Source organism: Carettochelys insculpta, chromosome 1 (genome assembly GCF_033958435.1).
Source record: "Carettochelys insculpta isolate YL-2023 chromosome 1, ASM3395843v1, whole genome shotgun sequence".
NCBI lineage: Eukaryota > Metazoa > Chordata > Testudines > Carettochelyidae > Carettochelys > Carettochelys insculpta.
Window position 1 is genome coordinate 328044651 of NC_134137.1, and position 22119 is coordinate 328066769.

At 42.9% G+C, this 22119-nt stretch overlaps 1 protein-coding gene across 4 annotated transcripts in view; it reads right to left on the reverse strand.

Annotated features, from left to right (window-relative positions):
- DOCK4 (dedicator of cytokinesis 4) overlaps positions 1-22119 on the reverse strand; it is a 381443-nt gene that overhangs the window by 173230 nt on the left and 186094 nt on the right. For all 4 annotated transcript variants that reach the window (XR_012648259.1, XM_075014636.1, XM_075014626.1 and 1 more), the window contains 4 exons: positions 21732-21813; positions 21024-21084; positions 18421-18553; positions 15959-16047 (listed from right to left, as the gene is read on the reverse strand). Coding sequence is in view for 3 of the 4 variants with exons in the window: in XM_075014636.1 (XP_074870737.1) it covers positions 15959-16047; positions 18421-18553; positions 21024-21084; positions 21732-21813 (365 nt within the window). In the remaining variant the exon portion in view is untranslated. The remainder of the gene's footprint in view (positions 1-15958; positions 16048-18420; positions 18554-21023; positions 21085-21731; positions 21814-22119) is intronic.

Genomic DNA, 22119 nt, shown 5'->3' on the forward strand with positions numbered 1-22119 from the left:
TTAAACACATCACAACATAACATACATAATCCCCTTGTCACAAAATAAAATGAAGGATTAAACCAGGAGATTAATAAACTGCTGCAGAAGTGGCAGGTAATTAAACAAAAGCACTCTACTGTATAAAAATTAGTGATGTGTCAATACAAAATAAGCTTCAGGAGTGCTGCTGAAACATCTGTGATCTAGGCCAAGAACAGCCCAAGTCATTACAGTACAGGCTGAACCTCTCTCGTCCGGTACCCTCAGGACCTGACTGGTGCCGAACGAGAGAATTTGCTGGACCACGGGAGGTCAAGATTGTCTGGCAGCATTACCAAAGATTCCACTGCTTACTGCTTTTTTAGAAGACATTGGGGGTAAATTATAGCTAAATAACAGCACATAACACAGAGTCAGGACTGGAGACTGTAAACAAACCTTACGAGACCACAAGAAACTTGGCCACATCCATGATAAGTATTCGTCCGGTTAACTAAAATCATGCTGGATTACAGATGTTGCCGCACAAGTTCCGGATGAGAGAGGTTCAACCTATTCTTTTATCTCTGTTCTGTTCTTTTAGCTGAGAGAGGACACAGAGGATAGATCTGGGAGATTACTGACAAGTACAAAGGGCTATTTTATATGGTACACTAAGCTCTCCTCTGTCACCCTTTCTGTTCAGTGAAGTTGAGAGGACATCAGAGAAGATAGTATAGGCTATGGGATCTCTAGCCAATAGGAAAATGACAATTAGCTAAAAGGGCCTGGTCCTCTATCGCTTTCTGCATGCAACCTGCATGCCTCTCTAAAGTAATGCAAGGGGTGGAAAACTTCTGCTCCTACTGAGTGCAAGGGATGCCTCATTGGCATGCTTGATCTCTTTGTATTGATCCTCCCATCTCAGAGCCCTGATGTGAACATGAGGTATGATCAAGAAATAAGTTTTGGTGGAGAAGGGGGGAACAGCTGGAGTATGTCACTTACCAGCTTTTCTCTGCTTTCCACTGCCTGTGTGCACTCACAAGAAACAGTGTGATCACACTTACATAAGGTGGGTGGGGCCCAGGCATACTGGCTGCCCCAGAAAATGGAACCTCTGAACCAACCACCATCCACCTCAGTTATAGCACTGAGCACAGGGCAAAACAATGCACCATTCAGACTTGAGTCTCTATGGGTGTCTACACTGCAGTAAAATCCCTGTGGCACCGTTGCTCAAAGCCCAGATTAGCTGACGCCGTCTCCTATGACTTGAACTGAGGAGCTAAAAGATGGCAGTGCAGAAGGTCACACTCAGGCTGGAGCCCAGGTTCTCACACCCACACCCCAGTTGTAGGGACTCAAGGTCCAGGTTGCAGCCCAGGCTCAAACACATACTTTGCAATTTGCCATGTAGCCTTGAGTCCTGCAAGCCCAACTCTGCTGACCCATGTCAGCAGCAGCCACGACAAGGGGCTTTTTGTTGCAACATAGATATATCCTACTTTGTCAGACCTGGCTGATGCAGCAGACTGATTTGTCCAGTGCCTTCCTGGACTAGGGTTTAGAAGAGAGCGAGCGGCTGCGACTTAACACAAATAAGACAAAGGGAGTTTTGATAAATTAGGATAATTGGTATGCAATTTGATAAATTAGGACAAAATGAAATGAAATCACATCAGGCCCCAGTCAAGGCACTTTGCTCTGCTTTGGTTTCCTCCGTTCTGCAATTGCTCATCCTGTTAGATGCTCCAGGGACCGGAGACAGGGATAATTCCAGAGAAGGGTCCTCAAGTGAAGACATTCAAATTTCCCTCTCTAGTTTGGAAAAAGCAAGAATTTATTTCTTTTTAGATCACATTGCAATGCCTGTCTTTTCTAACAAGATTTTTCTGGCAAAACAAAACAGCAGTCATGTAACACTTTAAAAACTAACAAAATAATTTATTAGGTGATGAGCTTTCATGGGGCAGGCCCACTTCTTCCGATCTGGAGATTTTGCTGGGGAAGAGGAAGTGTCAGGGAGCAGGTGGATGCTAGACAGCATCATAGCTGTGTTTTTGTTTTGTAGGATAATCTGGGTGGGGTTTTCAGCATGGACAATGACTCAATTTTCTGTATAGTGTTTGCTGACCAGTCTCTTTACAGGGTTCCGGATTTTCAGATGTATCAATTATACAATGTTTTTTGATCACTGCAAAATCTAGTATGATTCCTCTAACAGGTAATTAACTAATGACTTGAAAGAGTCACTTTGAGACCAATCATGAAAGCTATCAAAAATATCCATATCTCATCCACTCAGCCCTCAGCTAAGGGCTTCCATAAACTCACTGGTTAAGGCCTCATGAGTACAAAAAACCAAAAACTAATATCAGAAGGTGCACAAACTAAAGTGTGGCAGAGGAGAAAGTAAATAGGTTAAAGCTGATATAAAACTATAATATTCACAATGCACCTACAAAAACATTTACTTGTGTGTGTACGCTTGTATATAAAAATAAAAAATGGTCTTAAAAGTTAGATATACATGACAAAAATGTCTAGAAGCTAGTCTAACGAATGCATCCACCTATGTCTAACCTTGACAACAATATTGGAAAAATGGTTTCCAAAAGAACGAATGATACTTGAACCATTTCTCTAACATAGTCTCTTATTCATACACATCTTTATTCACCTTGTCTTGTTGTTGAACAGAGATGACCAAGGACAAAACAAGAAAGTATCACTCAGCTCATGCTCCAATTTCCCCTACAGTGGAAAGATCAAGTTACTTTCAGGGAAAAGTAATAACATTTATTAACATTGTCAAACTAGGCATTTTAAGAAGGAGCTTAAATCCCATCCCTGTCTGTCCTAGCAAACTTTTGAAATTTGGGGTTGCTGTACTTTCTTCCACAGCTCAACCACACCAAGTACTGGCTTTCTTTCTCAACACAAGCCACCTCTGCAAAGAAATCTCAAACTCTGCCCCTTGCATTTCATCTCATCTTGCACTTAAAGATGATGTTCACAGTCCTGCCTAATCCTGACCCTTGCACATTCACTTCTTATGTTGGTCTGGGACTACTAACACCAGACTCAGGCAAGAGAGTAAAAGATTTGTTTGGAGGGTTCAAGAAAAGCCTCATCTTGACCTGCTGTTGCAGCTTGGAGACAGATGGTGCCAGAGGATTCAAGCTAAAAGGAGGAGGAAAACCCTACAATTTTGGATTTTTATCTGATCTCAACTGTGAGGTCTGCCCATCAATTCAAGTTAACATTGTTTCAGCTGTTACTAGGCAGTTATTGCATTACTGCCTCAAAATAACATGCTGCCTCTCAGTAAACATGCAATTAACTTATGTCACCATTGTAATTGCATCCAGAGTGCTCCAAGATACTGCAATAGGAAAAGAGCTTTCTCCATATACTTGCTATTTCTGTGGAACATCTCAGACAGAGTCAAAGTCAAAGTAGCTAGTTAAGTTTAAAATCTTCTTCACCAGTAATTCAATCTGTTTTGGATTTAAAATGTTTGGCACCTTTTTGGCATTAGCAAATGAAAAATTGACCAGGTATGTTTGCCCCCTAGTATCTCTCAAAAGCAAAACTATTACTTTGGAATTATATAAGAATTCTAACGGGCTTTTATTAGTGCATCAAAGTTGGCCTCTGCACAAGTGTTGACCCTTTCCTGTCTGATGGTATGCAATTCATTTCTGTCTTCTGCACACAGATGGATTTAGTCTACGTAGGGAAGAAATATGAAAGTAATAGTTTTTCTCCAAACTGGCTGAGTTCACATTGATCAATGAAAAAAATAAACTGATTTAACCTATCTACTGAAAAATGTCAAATCAAATCTATTTCTACTTCTTTTTAGCTATTTTAGTCTAAATGCCACATAGTCTTCAGTATACTTATTCTCTTATACTCCTGCGAGACAGGGAAGTGCTATTATCCCCATTTTAGAGATGGGGGACTGGAACATAGACCATTAAAGTGCCGTTACATTTCAACAAGCTCTGGAGCAATTGTGTGGTAAAAGGTAGTAACTGTTACATGATCACTAGCCAGTGACCTGGCCCTTTGGGAGTCAGTGCCTATTTTACTGAGAGAGCGAAAAGAGAAAAGCAAATACATTACAAGTTATCCATCTTTATTTAGAGAGACTGGTTTCAAGTCTCAGAGTAACATCTACAACGGCTCTGCCCACCTTGCCTAGTGTCAAACAGGACTGCAACCATCTTGACAAGAGGATAGTGTTTCACTATCCGGATCATACTACTGTCTAATACCTTGATACTATCATAATTATATGTATTAAGTTAAAATTATTAGACATTTCATTATTTTACTGTTCTGTGTTCAGAACCCTTGCGAATGTTGATTTTTTGTGAATACAGGGGGGTGCCCAGGCCCTGGGAGAAGCAGCTGCTCGGCTGCTCGCAAATAACTGAATTTGTGAACATTAAGTTCATGACTCATGAGACCCTATTGTAATTCAATTTTTTTTTTTATTTTCATCACACACACACACACACACACCCTTATTTTACTGGCAAAATATTGTATGTGATATGTGCATGATGATAACACATTAGCCTGTGTGTGTTTGCAAAATGTCTGTTGAAGTAAGGCTGTGTATTAATTTAAAATATACATACAGTAAACAAATAGGCATACACACAAGCACTGAAGCATGTGTGTCTGAATGTATAGATGAATCTCCTGTCCACCATGTTCACATTTCAAGTTGTTAGGAGATAATTGTTTTCAAGATCTAACATGTTAAAAATGGGAAGAAAATGAAAATCCATATCAGAACATGTTTCAGAACACAAAGAACTATTCAAAATTAAAAAATATAGGGAAGGATAAAGTTGGGTATATGTGTTGCAAATGATGTGACCCAATTATTAAATGTAAATATTTATAGACTAATATCTGTAAGTCTACAATAGGGAACTCTCTATTCCAATGAAAAGTTTTATTTGCGAGATATTTTGTTTTCTGAGGTGGCATTGTGTTTTGAGCTCTGTTTTAGTTCTTCAGCAAAACACACTGATGAATGGAATTCAAAGCATTAATCTACTGTACTTCTTCCTCTGTTTTTCCATCTACCAAAATAAACCATAATATTTACCCAGAAAAATTACTGATATTTTGCACTACTTTTCACCTGTTTTTGTTGCACAGTAATAACTGAAAAAGAAGGCCCTAAAGATACCACCCTGTGTCTATCTCACCAAAACCCAATGATGATATGCCCATGAAGCTGTAACCTTATTTTCCTATTTCCCTCTCCAAAGACAGAAATATGGGTGGGAAAAATATAAACCATCCAGATCTACTCCATCCTTTCTTGTGACTTGGAAGAGCAAGAACAGAAGATCAGCCAGTCAAGAAATCAAGAAATGAGAAGCGTTTGTACTAAGGGCTATATACAAAACCAGTGGCAAATTTTTACATTTACATTTAGTATGTAAGGAGTCAAATTGAGTTTGATCCGGATTTCTCCCTTTTCATATGAGAGAATAACTGAGTTTTTCATGACAGAAAAACTGCTAGCTCATGCTGAAAAGTAGTCTCCCCACAGGTGTCAAGGCAAAATGTTACATAGAGGGTAAAGAGGCTGAAATGGGTTTTTAGGTTAAGGGAAATCTCCACCAGGCTGCTTACATCAGCTTTCTGATCACATCTGTACTGAAAGCAAGGATGAGGACCTAGCACTACATTTCTAATACAGTTAATTGGAAATTCAGTTTTATATTACATACACACTTAGTAATTCAGAAACAGAATTTAAGCTTTTTTTTTCTCTTTCATCAGACAAGTACCACTAACCAAACAGCATTTTTACCGATTCTGACCATACAGCCTCTTGTTTACACAGCAACTATGTGTTGGCCATTAAGATATAATTCAGCCTTCAGTTGTAGACACAATAAATAGTCAACAGTTTTTGCACAGTGGAAACAAATGTTGCTTTGTTCAGCATCTGCTCTTAAAAAAATAATGATGCTGAAAAAAGAAAGAGGAAGAATCAAGTACGGGGTTTTCTCTCCTATTGAAAAATATAAGTAAAACCCTGGCAGCAGTGGTAGTAAGGAAAGTTCAGATCTTGTCACTCCACCTTTGGGAAGGAAAAAACCATCTACCTGAGTGCAATAACAAGATTTTCCATAAGGTGTCAGCAAAACTATCTCTTCAAAGCTTTTTTTCCTGATTGCTAAGCAACCACAGAGGAATTAATTTCATTAGTTAACGTGAACAAAATAAAATGTAATAATTTAGTAGTGACTTATAGCCACTCAATACTTAGAATGACATCATTCTGGCTTGAATTATATATTTATCTCTGTCTCTCACCCTTGTACACCACACACATGGATTGCTCAAAACACTGCTGATGATCAATCACACAGGCTTCAGTTACCAAAGCCTGTTGCTATCTGCAACAAGGCCATGCCTCTTCAATAAACTGTACAGTGAAAATGAACCCGATTATATTATCCAAACCTGCTTAACTATCTTCTGGGATACATGAATAATTACATCTGGACCAGATTATTTCATAAGACTGCACATTTATTTCTGAGTAAACAAATAGGATAAGTTGAATTGTGATGCAAAATCATTACTCTACCATTCTTCAAAAGGACATTTTTATGATTGTCTTATTATATTCAATGTTACGGGTCTCCTTTCTCCCCTAAATGCACTTTGGATCATGTCCTTAAACAGCAAAATTTATGTTTCCTCAAAGGTGTACAGAAATATCTAAAACACAAGATTAGGGCCATATAAATGCTTCTTTCCAGGGCTGAATTATGGTCACGGTTACCATTATCCCAGGGCATTATAAGGATAAGAATCCTGTGTCTGAGATATAATGTCTGAAAGAACTACAGTTCCTTGGTGTTTAGAAGAATCCCACACACTATAGGTGCTGTACTACAAGAAGGGCCTGCTCCATCAATCCTCAGTCATGCAAAGTTGTTCTTCTTAAATTATTTAAGTTATTCCACTTAAAACAAGACAATTTCTCAATGTGAATAAGGATTACAGGACCAGGTCCAATAACATGACTAGATTTTTCACATTAGAGCACGAGCACCAAATTGCACCTTGAATACGAGTATACCATCTAATGAATTTTGCACTAGTGCAATTATTATCTGTTGTCAAATTGTTCAATGTATTTGCAGTTATTTCCGTTGGCTGATATAGATAACTTGTAATAAGATGGTCACAGAGCACAGTGCAGTAGGCAATGTATTCACAGCTGCAGTTTTGGTATTAACACAGCTACTAGAAAGTACAGCTTCTATTCCTGACTAAGACACTCTGGCTCCTCAAAAGCAGTATTCATAAGTTCATAGCCTTTAAAGCCAGAAGAAACCACTACATTTGTCATATTCTATCTCCCATCTGTTCCCTGGTATTCTACCATTCACCATGTGTAGCCAGACATGAACCCCCCATTTGGCCTTTTCTTCCTCTCCCCCCCACTGGGAGAGACAGAGAGAGCAACAAGCAGGGGAGACAGGTAGCCTTTGATGTCCTGGGAACGCAGGTGTGCTGTCTCGCCCAGCCTCTCTACTATACACAAAAACCAGATAGTGGATGGGCTAGCTAATGGCCGCCCTTCTGGCTGATCTCAGTAATTGACACACCTTGATCACTTCCCCAGCCTTGATCACTTCCCCAGGAAGAACGGGGAACCCCGCCCATCACCTCCAAAGGTGCCCAATTGTCCACAATTCACAGGTGTGAATTGAGCCTTGCACCTTCCCTGAGAAACCTGGGGTTCAAAACATTCCTCCCAATTGGCCACTTAAGACCAGGAAGAAGCGTACGTGACAAAAGCAGTATAAAGGGGCTTGGCAGACCACCCCTCCCTTTGAGTTTCAATCACCTACACCTGCTGGCCTGGTCTGGAATTAACTCCCGAGACTGGGAACGCCTGGTTTGTATCTACTTCTTCCGGAGGGATTGAGAGAATCTAGGTCACACTGGATCTAGGAGGCAGGGGTAAGAATTACACCTGTATTAAACTTCTTTCCTATAGGAATTGAGAGAAAGACTCTGGTTCCACCAAGTCTAAGAGGCAGGGGTAAAAATCACACCTGCAACTTGCCTCTCTTGGGTACACATTACTTGTATTAGTTTAAGCTAGCTAGTTTGTCTAAAACTTTTCTTAAGTTAAATTGTGTTGTTTCCCCTTTAAAAACCGCGGGTACTAGCTGTTTTGGGCTATAAACTGCTAAAACCATTAGCCTGTCACTCAAACCGTGGGAAGCCCTTACCTTATCTTTAAAACGGGTTTACCCCTTTGATCTGTTAGAACACTGCGATCCTCCACTATCTTTTACATAGAACTGTAGAAAATCATTATCTTGCCTATCAAACCACAGGGGGTCCCTACCTTACCTTAATTGGCAAGCTGCGGTCAGCAATGACCTTCTGTAAACATTAGTAACCACGAGAAAAATCATTATCCTGTCACTCACTCGGCGGCCATCTTGGTTTCATTCATAAATTGAGCGGTCAGTTTAAAACCCCCTTTTACACGCGGCAGCTGCTTCTGTTGTAAAATCGCTGCCAGCGGTTTCCTATTAACTGTTAGTAAAGTTATAAACAAAAAATTCACAATTGTGGTACTTTGATCACTTGTCTTAGTTATATTGTTTCCATCTTTGTATAAATAAAAAGTAACCGTTAAAGCCTCTCTAAGTGTAATTTTCCTCTTGCTGCTGTACCCGAACTAAACACAAACCAAAGAACCCAGCCTGCCCTGGCTGCTTAGCGCAGCTGCTGGTGTGGCATCACCCCCCTTTGCCCCACCAGACCTTTAGCTGGCACCTGGGCATCGGCTCACACCATGCTGTGCCTCTCCAACTCCTGCTCAGACTGTCATTTTCATTACGATCAATCCCTCTGAGATTTTAAGATCCTTGAGGCAAAATCATCAGGACAAATTAATCCCATGTGTAACTTCACTGCAAAGAAGATATACCAGAGATAAATCTGGCTGTTCTTTTATGTGTCCGTAAATCATGCACACCAATGCCAGAACTTTGTAACAGAATACATAACACGCATTACAGGAATATTATGGATGCAAAGTCAAGGACTCAAAGTCAGGAAATGCCAGATTGCAGGCTGCTCGGATCCATGTGTGCATCCATGATGATAATTTTCTACATTCCTCAACTTCCATGTCTTTGCTGCTGTTACCAGATGTTGCCAGAGGAATCTTTGGGAAGTATCCACGGACGATTTGCGGACAGTGGTTGTGCCCCCCATCTGAGAGTCCAATGCAGCTGCTCATAGAAGTGGCATGTTTCCAGCAATGACCCAGAATTTCTGTTTGCTTCCTTTGTCTTTGGGTTTGCCCACCTGAGCTCCTTTATTTTCATGCAGCACTGCTGGGCATCCCTGATGTATCACTTTTCTACCATGCCCTGTGAGATCTTGTCAGACATATGCATTTCTTTTGCTGTTTTGCAGTTCTGCCAGAACAGCCCCATCCCCCCACATTGCAATAAAGTTCTTGGATCCCCTGCATCTCCATGCTGGAACTCATCTGGGACCCTGGAAATTCACGGCCAGATGTGCTGTTGAGGTGTGCGGCCAGCTTCGCTCATCATGCTGGCCACAAAGGAAATGAAATTCAAACTTTCCCAGGCCTTTTCCCACACACCTGGAGAGCAGTGGAGCTGAAAGTGGTGGCCAATGTGGTCACATTAGGGAACTGTGGAGCACCTCCAAGAGGCCAAGAAAATCGAATTTCAAAATTCTCTGTCTGCGCTACCCATGAGTTGACCATGCAAGGTTGTTTTTGGCATTACTCCTTGTGAAAAGCAGGAGTACCAAAGTCGACCTTCAGAACCCTTCAAGTCAACAGAATACACCCTGTAGTGTGGACTGATTGCTTAAAAAAAGTGACATAAGTCACCTAAGTTTGACCTAACCTCCTAGTGTAGGTCAGGCCTGGGAGTATCTTTTCCAGACCTGAATAAAAGCTGTGTGGCTCAAAAGCTTGGTTCTCTCAGAAAAGGATGTTGGGTCAATAAAATATAGTATCTCACTGACTTTGTCTCCCTAATATCCTGAGACCTACATAGCTGTAACTACACTGCATACAATTTTCCAAGTGTCTCTTTTTAAAAAAAAATATTTATTTATTTATTGCTTTGGTTTATGTATCATGATATCATGGGTTACTGTTTTTAACACAAAGTTTGTCACATAATTGTAAATATTTTTAAATATAATAATTCAAGCAAAGAGCATTTGGTTATTCCAAATAAATTTGTATAATCAAAAACTCAGAGATTTTGTCACTTGAATAAGTTCTTCCAGTAGGTGGTGCTAGTAATTTCGACATTAACTGTAATAGCTATTCCTTTCCTACTCTAGTAGCAGACTCTGATGTGAAACGTAAATTGCTGCTGACTCATAAATGAGACTGAGAAAAGGGAAATTATTTTTAACTTTTATCAGAAGCCAAACTCACTCTAGTATTCAAAGTGGACTGTCTCCAGAGATACGCAGGGAGACCACACATCACAGTATTCATCTCAAATGATCCTAAGAGTTTGCCACAGAATTGCCTGGGTATATTTCTATTTGGAGAATAAAATCTTCCTGGAGAGTTGGACTACCAAATAGCAATCATTCACATTTGTAATATTCTTTTCTTGTTTTCAGAAATTTTTAAACTATTGTTCAATTGTCCTAGAGCATATATTGTCTTTGAAATGCCAAAGTCTAACACACGATCCTAAAACACTGGAAAGACTTAATTCTTTATTGTTACTATTTTTATCCTTTCACCTTCATAGTAGAGTGACAGTTGGTGTCTGAGGAATCCAGAAAGTTGCCTATAATATATAGTAAATTCACAAACAAATGTTCTCTTCACATCACAACATCCTTGCAAAAATGTTAAATTAAAAGCTATGGCAGCTAAACTTCATATTACAGTGCCTTAATTTATATAATCTTAAAAATGAAATGGAGCACTAGTGCTTTTTTTCCCCTTCACACCTCACTAAAGACCATGGTTCATGTACCTTTTCAGTACAAGCTTCATGTTCACAAATCAAGTTAACTGAACCCTACAGGCCCATTAAATCTACTAAATTTATGGGTTTTCAAGTTCAAATGATGAAAAATTGCAGAAATATAACATTAAGTTGAAAAGTAACTCATGTGATGAGTTAAATTTCAAAGAATGCATTTTCAAGACCAATAGAGGAGAAACAGCATTTGAAAGCAAAAACTAAAGGCTTGTCTGCACAGTTGGGTAGTGCAGGCTTATAGGAGTGTGATTCTTAAAGCGCACAGTTGTGCTGCGCATTCATAAGTCCATGTAGACCCTACCGGTATACACTCAAAGTTCCCTATGGAACTTTAAAGTAGCGCTGTATTCCTTAAGGTGCATGTAACAGTCTCAGCCTGCGGCGGGCACCCCCTCTGGGTAGCGTGGGCATCCAAACCTCGTCCCAGTCTGTGTATGATTGACTTTGGGGCTGACAGCCATCTCCCTGGGGTCTTGTCCCCTTTTAACAGAGCTGCTGCCCAGTGATGTACGCACCCAGGCCCTGGTTCAGGATGGTGTGGCAGGCAACCAGTTGGTGAGCCCGGCCCTGGTTCAGGGCAGACCAGCAGACAAGCACTCAGTGGGCCCAGCCCTGGTTAGGGCGGACAGCAGGCAAACAAATAGCCACCAAAGCAGTGTGGCTCAGGAGAGGCGAGGGGCTGCTTCTCCAGGGGTCGGGTAGGGGGATGCAGGCCCTCCTACTCCACTCTGTCCCAGCCCAGCGCCCTAGCAACAGCTCACACCATGAGTTGGGCGGTGAGGATCCAGGCCGCAACACACTACCATGGGCTCAGGTGGAGTATTCCCTGGACCACTTCCTACCTCCGCCTCCATTGGTGTTTGGTCCCACTCAGAGTGCTCGGCAAGCTCAGGAAGTTGGGTCTCCTCCAGTAGGTAGCAGCTAGCAGGTCCAGCCAGTTGGGCATCTCCACATCATTTGGGTAGTATACCGGGGGCAGGACTGTGGGCTCCAGCAGGTCTGAGGCCTCGGTGTTGTGAGAGGCAGGTAGGACTCCAGGCTCATGCCCGTCTGGGCCGCTGGGGTAGCTGGATATGGAAGCTCACAGCATGGTGTCTGCTGTATGCCCAAGGGCCCCAGTAGACCAGGAAGGTCAGGGTACCTGGCTAAACAGCAGGCTTGGCTGCAGCCCTTCAGGTTGGTCAGGACAGATGGACTGTGGTTCTCGCTGGCCTGGTCTGGCTCCAGCTCCTGGAAGCCTGGTCAGAGGCCAGCCTTTTAATGAGCCTTGAGCACTGCCCCTGGTACTTCAGGCCCCAGGTGCTGCTCTCTGGGTGGTGGGGCACAGGTGCTCTGGGCCTGCCCACTCAGGTCTCTGAAGCCGCATCTACACTTGCATGCTACTTCGAAGTAGCGGCACCAACTTCGAAATAGCGCCCGTCATGGCTACACATGTTGGGCGCTATTTCGAAGTTAACATCGACGTTAGGCGGCGAGACATCGAAGTCGCTAACCCCATGAGGGGATGGGAATAGCGCCCTACTTCGACGTTCAACGTCGAAGTAGGGAACGTGTAGTCATTGCGCGTCCTGCAACATCGAAATTGCGGGGTCCTCCATGGCGGCGATCAGCTGAGGGGTTGAGAGACGCTCTCTCCAGCCCCTCAGCTCGATGGTGGCCACGTGGAGCGGCCCCTTAAAGCTCTCCGCCTCCTGCCTTTCTGTGCAGCAAGCTGAGAGAGCGTGCAGGCAGCAGCATTGCCACACAGCTAGCCTGCACGCTCTTCTGCAGCCACAGACACCCACACCCGACGCAATGGCCGCCCGCCAGCCCCCCAAGCGTCCCCAGGGGATCCCCCCCCCGAAGGAGAGCCAGGGCTCCCAGCCCAGCAGCCAGGCGGGGAAGCGGCAGCGGGGCCCCTCCTGGACGGAGACCGAGCTTCGGGACCTGCTGGGGCTCTGGAGCGAGGAGGAGGTGCTCCAGGTAATGGGGAGCAAGAGGCGGAACGTGGATGCGTTTGCTCAGCTTGCTCTCCACCAGGTTGTGTAGGGTGCTGCACGCACCCACAATCTGGGGGATGTTGGTGGGGCCCGCATCAAGGTGGGCGAGGAGACACCTCCAGCACCCTTTGAGGCGCCCAAATGTGCGCTCCACCACCTGGCACGCGTGGTTCAGGTGCTGGTTGAAGCGCTCCTGGCTGGCAGACAGATGGCCCGTTTACGGGTGTATGAGCCAGGGCCGGAGTGGGTACGCCACATCTGCGATGATGCAGAGGGGCATGGTGGTGTCCCCCACAGGGATCGCCCGCTGGAGGATGTAGGTCCCCGCCTCCAGCCGGCAGCACAGGCCCGAGTTCTGGAATACCCGGGCATCGTGGGTGCTGCCAGGCCAGCCCACATAAATGTCTAGGAAACGGCCCCGGCTGTCCACCAAGGCCTGGAGGACTACTGAGTGGTAGCCCTTCCGGTTTATGTAGTGTCCTCCACTGTGTTCCGGGGTGCAGATGGGGATGTGAGCCTCATCCAGAGCGCTGAAGCAACTGGGGAAGCCCAGGGTGGCAAAGCCCGTGATGGCGGCATCTGGGTCCCCAAGCCTCACGAGCCTATGGAGGAGCAGGGCGTTGATGGCGTGGACGACCTGCAGGGGAAGCACATGGGAGAGCACCAATGAGGGGTGTGCAGGGTGTGTGTGGCCCTCTCCTGCCAGGGCTCCCCTCCCCCCGTGGGTCCTCTTACCTCCATGAGGACAGCCCTGACGGTGGCCTTGCTGACGCCAAACTGCTGGCCCACGGATCGGTAGCTGTCTGGAGTGGCCAGCTTCCAGACAGCGATGCCAACCCGTTTCTCGACGCTGAGGGCACGCCACATGGCGGTGTCCTGGTGCCTCAGTGCAGGGGTGAGCCACTGGCATAGCTCCAGAAATGTCTGCCGGCTCATCCGAAAGTTCTGGAGCCAGCGGTCGTCGTCCCACTCTCCGAGCACCAGCCGCTCCCACCAGTTGGTGCTGGCGGCATAGCTCCACAGCTGGCGGCGTGTGCGGCAGGGGGGTGCTGCAGGGTTGGGGGTTGAGTCCTCCTCCCCTGTGGGCAGCTCCTCCTCTGTGGCAAGGAGGTGCTCAGCTGCCTCCTGCATGGCATGGAGCAGGGCGAGCACTGCTCCTGCAGGGGCGGCTGGGTGGACCTCTGGCTGCTGCTGCTGCTGCTGGGGGTCCATGACTGCGTCGCTCGAGGTGTGCGTGCCTATGGCTCTGCAGACCGCGTGCTGTGCAGGGTGCGTGTGTCTGGGAGGGGCCCTTTAAGGGAGCGGCTAGCTGTTGCCCCGGAAGCGCTAGTCCGCCCTGTGACTCTGTCTGCAGCTGTTCCTGGCACCCTTATTTCGATGTGTGCTACTTTGGCGTGTAGACGTTCCCTCGCAGCGCCTATTTTGATGTGGTGCTGCGCAACGTCGATGTTGAACGTCGACGTTGCCAGCCCTGGAGGACGTGTAGACGTTATTCATCGCTACATCGAAATAAGCTACTTCAATGTAGCATTCACGTGTAGACGTAGCTTGAGAGGCCTCCTCCACCTCTGAGTCAGGAGGAGGCCACTGCACCTTGCTACAGTCAACTAAAGAACCTTTATTGTGTACCAGCAGGGACTACACACACTTGTATCGTGCATTACCCCACAGTGCAGACAAGCCCACTGTAGCATATTTCTATGGATTTGATACACTACAGTTAGACACCCACAGCCTACTCATGCTGCAAGGTGGGAAGACTCTACACTGCCATGAAACAACCCCACAGCCTGAGCCCTGGAAACATGAGTCAGCTGGCACTGGCCAGCGGCAGGTTTTTAGCTGCAGTGCAGACTTCTCCTATCTTTCCAGCTAGAAGATGTCTGATTGGTTCCCTAGAGTATAGTGGTTAACAATGGCCAATTCGAGGAAGCATATACATCCCGTAATCTCCCGTGTGGCTATACAAAATGGTAATACAAGAGCACTAGGCCTACTGTCTCCTTCCCTTCACATTGTTTATTCCTCTTTCCTCTTTCTCCATTCTTATTACAGCTATGTAGGCTTAGAAAAAGCTTTAGATGCCAAAGAAATTTATGTCCTTGACCTAGTCAGCAAGAGGTTCTGTGAGAAGGCTGAGGCTCCACTAGAATCACCTGTCAACAAATGTTTCTGTCAGAAGAGATTTTTCCAATGAAACTTCTGTTGACAGAGTGAGGCCGTAAACTAAAGTGGATTGAAAGAGCGCTCCACTCTGTTGACAGAGCAGCCAGACTGCCCGGCTGCTCTTTCAACAAAATAGTCAATCAGAAGCACAGCACACAGGGCTGTCCAGTGTCCTGGAAGCCCTGTCTGTCAACAGAAGGCCCACCAGACCATCCACACAGCTTTTTCATTGACAGAATCTGTTGACAAAGGCAGTTTTCATCATCTGGGAGAGGCAGAAGACTGTCAACAGAAGTGCCAAGTTTTGTCGACAAAATGCATTTTGTGTGCTGGTTTAATCAAAAACTCTCACTAGTGGAGCCGTAACTGAAGTGTGTTGGCTTCCCACTTCCATTCCCTAGAAAGTGTGATATGTAATGTCAAAAACATGGTCAATTTCCTATTTATATCAAGATCAGCAATATTACCGAGCAGGCAGCACTTACAGTTAGCTCTCAAACACAGACTTACACCAGAGGATGATCCAACCTTATATGTAACTACCATAGCTAACGACTTGACAGTAATCAAGATTGAACTGCAACCTGGCTCCCTGTCAACATAAATATTACTAACTGGTTTTTAGCCAATATAATAAAGATAACAATAGTACTCATTTTTCATGTGTGGAAAATAAGAGTCAGAGTTCCTTAAGAAAGAAGAAGAATTATCTGTAAATCTTAAAAAAGACAACTAAAATAATGCAACAGAATATATGCAACATATACTCACCAGCATTGGAGCCTGTCAGGTTATAACGAACATTCAGCTTTTTGATGATGTTTTCATGGATCTGATACCAGTCACTCTCCGTGTTGCACCTATTAAAATGGTAACACTTAAATCTGAAATGAGAACTCACAGTTGTCAGACTCACTGTAATGAACTTAACTGGTCTCTCCAAGTAAATCCTCTTCAGATCATCAACTAGCAGCTTGAGATTTACCTAAATCAAGAGGTCATGTTGTTGGTACAATGTCAGTTTTGGCACAATGCCCTGTGAAACAGCCTGCCACAACTGACAGCAGCATCATGGCAGTGCTCACACACACTGAATGGGGATGTCATCATAGGAGTGCTCACCTTGTACAGGAAGAAGTGAGGGGACAGGTAGCCTTTGTGGCATTTAAGCTACTGCTGAGTTACTCAAGTGTATTAATCACTTCTTCAGTTCTACATTACAGTGAAAGATGCCTAATATGACCATTCAAGAGCTCAGATGACACAGGACATCTAGTAGAGGTAGTGTTTAACTGAAGGGAAAAGGAAATTATGTTTTTAATCTCAAAGGTATAGGAGGGTGCTTACAAGAGAAAAGCATTTGAAAAGATTTAACCATGCTGTGGGTGCAAAAGCATCTTGCCACAACTTTAAAAATATAGCACTGTTGCCTTAATTAAGAGTGTCTGAATTCCATGATCTGACCATTATTTAGAACTATTCTGCAAAACTTTTTCTGGTTGCTTAGATTAAAGTTAGTCTTAGTACCAAATTTGTCCTGTTTTAACTGAACTGAAGTAATAACACCAAATTTATTTTTACCAACCACAGACTTCGAAAATGGAATTCAACTGTCCAACACATTTCTCTTAAAAAGTGGTATCCAACAGAGAGCGCTTAAATCTAGAATGACAGAAAATTCAAGCAAAATAAAAGTCATCCACTGTCCGGCATCAGACTAAATTGGTGTGAAAAGCACTGCTTCCAGCAGTTCTAATTCAGCACCATGGGGGAATATGAGAGACAGGTTAAAGGGCTGCTTTTTAAAGACTAGAGTGCCTTCAAGACTAAACCTCACTGCAAAAGGAAACCGTTAAGTGTCTGACCAATGTTTCTCAGTTTATACTCTTAGAACAGATCATTCCACAAACATATTTCTTAACTTACTGAACCCCAGGGTCAGCAGAAAATTGTTTCCTGTGTCACTGATGGACAAAAACTGATCTGCTATTTAATAAATCCATGCATTTAAAAAAATTAGATTTTGAGTCAGATGTTTTGGTTTTCCAGTCTCTTGCCGTTATGACCTACCTGATATTTTACATTTTTTGCTGTAGCAATTTTGTAATTGTTTCGCATTATTCTAAAGAAATGATTGCTCTGCCTACTTCTTTCTGGAGCGATGAAGTACTCTTAGCAGATGTTTGGGCAGTACACAGAGATTAACCTTCACTCCATTGCCATGTAAAGGTGGGCAGAGAAATTACTATAATTAAGGTTAAGAGTTTCACAGGGGTTGTCCAAGCATTTCCATTCTAATCCCTATTTTCAGTGCCTTGGAACACTTACTGAAACTTACCCTCTCAAGTTTGAGTCTTCCAGGTTTAGTCTTTGCTAAAAGAAAAATAATTTTGGAGACACAGAGCAAAAACAACTCCGGTGTGTTTGAAGCACAAGTAGAGTGAACGAAAACATGCACTTTCATGATTATAAAACTGTCACTCTGGCACTGAAAATCTACCAGTAGAAGACAGATATTTGACAGGTAGAGGAAATATGTAAGAATACCACCTATGAACAGATAAAGAAAAAAAATTACACTCCAAGAAGGCAAAGTATGTTTTTAAGGGAGATCTTGCAACTGTGTAACTAAATTGGCTCTTAACGGATGCTTGGCCTCGCTGCACAGTGAAAACTCCAGTGAGGGTGTCAGCAAATCAGTCACAGTTTTTTGTAAAATGGCACACTGAATAAAGTTACACAGGCCTGGATCCTGCAAATGTACAGGATGGCCTGCTTGAGTATCTGCCCGATCAAGGGCTATACATATATATGTATACAAAACCATTAAGATATCCTGCTGTATGACTGGATAATTGTATACAATCATGGCCAAATTAAAGTAGCACATGCTTCCCAAATTCACATGTTTCTTGACTTCTCAATGTTCAATTGTGCATTTTTAAAGTAGTGTTTTCATTTTTGAAAAAACAAACGAAGAGCTAACAGATATTTTTTAAACTTCAACAAAAATGGTGAAAAATGTCCCTATTCTTTGACCAGCTCAAAAACATACTAATTTTATATTATGGAGGGAATTAGAACAGAAACGCTATATCAACCTTAATGCTTAAACAAATTTAAAAGACTAAAGCTGTCTACTTTCCCTAATTAAAAGACACTGCTTCTTGGTACAGAGTGATATAAATGGACTCCAAACCTCTTAAAAACAACAAAATAAAACACTCTCTTACATGTATACTTTTAAGATAAGGTCATCCTTTGCATCTCCTGCCAGTAGATCTGCTATGCTGAGGACTGCACAGCCAAAAGGCCGTCGGTACTGTACGTTGCAAGCATTTTTCTTTTCTCCAGCTCCCATTCGGCCTGTCAAATATAACATAACATATAATCCACTAAAATTCCTCCTTCTCAAGCTACGGAAAATGAGGGAGAGACCAGCTCAACTGACACTTGTAGATAATGTAATGTTTTTAATGAGATTATGGAAAACGTAATAGTTTTTTTATTTAACCTTGAATGGTGGTGTTTGAGAAAATGTGGGTTTAACTAGAGGAGGATGAGAAGGAAGGTAGAAATTCTGAAAGAGACTTCTGGCCATCTCCCGGCCACTAGCCCTCCGGCCACCTCTAGGCTCTGCGCTGGCTGGCCAGACCCTCTCCCTTCCCATGGGCTGCACCTAGCTCCTTACTCACCAGGAAGCCAGAAATGAATGAACAAAGCAACTGCCCAATATCCAGAGGCATGTTCTGCATGAAAATGGTGGGGAATCCATTCCTTCACCTATTTTGCAGTGACAGCTATGCACCTCTTCTATACCAGGTACATATGCATTTGATGCCAACCTCTGCTATGAAAAGCTGTTGGTTGTACCTCTTGTTGGAAAATGCCTCTCTATAACATTTTCCTGCATTGCAGTACCTAAGGCAGTAATCTTTCATTTTCACCAATTACATCGTCCAAAACATATTTTAATCTCAAATATTTCCATAAGTGTCCTTGGCCTTCCAATATCTTTCTCTTAGAATCTCACATCAGTGCTATGTTTATGCAGTGACAAATGGTAAACTATTTATGACTCTGAAGTGTTTTTTATTCCTGATCTCTCTTTGGAATATAAAGATGCTGGGTTTTCCGCCAAGGGTCTTTAAACACTGCAGTGGCTTTTCAGAGGGTCTGACTGTAGAACTATGAAACACATGGAACCTATTTCAACTTTACAGAATCAGAAGACATAGGTGCTTTGACTGATGCAACTCAAATAGCAAATGCATTGTCTAGACTGTCAAGACTGTTCTATAAAATTCATAATCATCATTTCTGGAATCTTAAACTGACCAAAATGCCAAGACTTAAGGTTTTTTCTTGCTCTTAAAAAGAAATGGAAAAACATGGAGAATCAGCTTTCTTCTTCCCTTCTTTCCCTCCCCATCCCTGCACACACTCCTGAAACTCTGATGACAGGCTCTCTTTTGCCATCTAGATTGTCAATATTCTAGAAAAACAGTGAAGTGAGGAGTCATCTATATATTGCCCTTATTTTAAAGGTTTATTCTTGTCAATTTGACTGGTTGGCTCTGTTTATATCTTACACCCTTTTCTCCTCAGAACTGTTTACCCCCAATTTCCTACACCTTAATCATTAAACGAGTGTGTCTCTCCCAGCTTTGACATGCCACAACCACATACCAAGGGGAAAAAAGTACATGACGAAAGACGTGAATCACATTGCTAATTCTGTATTAAAACAGTTGAGTATTGCATTATCCAAATCCAGAGTGCAATACAGACTATTATTACAACAAAAATAAAATGTTCTCCAAAAAAAATAGGAAGAAACAAAGACACCCTTAGTGCTATACATTTACATCAACTATACCATTATTTTATAGTCGTAATGCAGATCTCAGAGATGAGGACAACTAGGTATGATATGAAGATTACCTGAATTAACTCAATATAGCACCAAGAAATAAATGAAGTACATATTCTTCACTTCTACAGAACTTAAGTGCTGTCTTTGCAGGAAAAGAGATTTGTTCATATCATGTATTAAAATTGTCTTATGAGGGAATAACATTTCCAATGCAGATTCTTTTTCCTTATCATGCAAAAAGGGCATTGAATCCATCACCAGCCCATTTATACTAATTAGTTCTGCTAAATTTCTAGACCAGTTCTTCTATTAGTGCAACATTTTTGAAATTACTCTGTGAGAGAAGAGTGGATTTTTAAAATTCATTCATTATGAGTGCTTTTTAGTACACTGAGAATAGTGCCCTATACCGTTTCAACAAAACAGTGGCAGCTTGCTAGGGTTAACCTGGCAGGTGTCTGCCATTATATGTACCTGTGACTCTGCAAGTACAAGTGCTTGCAGCTCGCATTGGCCATGGATTGCCATTCCCATCCATCGGGAGCTATACGAAGTGGTGTAGATCGTGATACCACTTCCCATAGCTCCCGTTGGCTGGGAACAGCAGTGTGCAGCCAACAGTAGCTGAAAGCATCCATTCCTCTGGAAGTGCAGGTAAATATAGTGACCACCCCACAAGAAGGTATTTGCACAGTGCTGCTTTATGGGATTATCAGTTTAGCTTCTTAAAAGGTTTAAAAAATTAGCATAGAACAATATTGGAAATTCTAGGTACACACAGTGTTCATTGTTGTTCACCAGAATGTAAGTGCATCCTTCTGAAAATTTATTCAGACGTATAATCAGCGAATGAATGAATGAAAGATACCATAAACAAAACTCAAACACGTTGTCTTTCCTTTATTTACTGCACAATGCCTTCTGAACATATGATTTATGCTGGCAAGCCTTCACACTTACCAATGCGGATAATGTGCACAGTGATGTAGATGTCCTTCCTGAGTTCACTGCTACTCAAATCCTACAGAAAATCAGAGTATCATTATTTTGACCCACAATTAAAATAGGACATTTAAAGATTTCAGCATACTTCTAAATGTGCCAATGAAAGTGATAAATGAACATGGTATGTACTTTTTCCCCAGAGGATTCATCACAAGTTACATCCTTGAACACTTTAAATTTGTGGCCAGGAGTAAGGGCAACTTCTGTGCTAAACTGCTGTGGTTCAAGGTTGCAGAGGGGCAGGATGTAAGGAGCGCCACCATGCGGCCCTGCACACCAGGGACTCATGACTGCAGCTCCTGCACTCTCTGAAGCACAAGGACTGCTGTCTCCAAGCAACCCTTGGCAGCAGGAGAGACAAGGAGGAGGAGGGGCTGGCCAGCCTTGCAGGGGGGTGTATGCTGTACCTGTGTACTGGGAAAATGCCAAGAAGTAGGCAGAATTCTTTCTGGTGTTCCCTTGGGTGAGGTGCACATCTGCAAGACCTTTAATATTGGTCTGTGTCTCAATGACATAACAGAATTTTCTGTTAGAATTCCACTCAGTAGCCAATAAAACAGCTCTGGCAGACAATGGAAATATGTAACTACACAGCAGTTAATCTTTTATTAAAATATTCAGCATAACCGCATGAAATGAACATAAAGAATGTGTAAAGCTCACCACAAAGAGAGAACAATGTCGTTCAGGCTTCTCTGGACATTTTGGCAAGCCGTTCCTGTTCAGCCTTAAAAAAAACCTCTCGCTGCAAGGAAATAAATAAAGAATGCTGAGTAATGTTACAGCAAAAGAGACTTCACTCTGATCTTGTTTCAAGGGGAACTCTCCCTCAAAATATAGAGGAATTAAATTTTCAATAATTTGGTAACAAAAAAGTAGACAATGCTGATGTATTGGCTTGCTGTAATTACAACAATCCAAGATGGAATAAAATGATTTGTTTGGCTGTGCTTTTTTAGAACTAAATTCACTTCCTGGGAAATGATGCAGATACATAGAAACATAAAAACTATAACATCTGTGTACGCTGGACATTATTACAGGACGCATG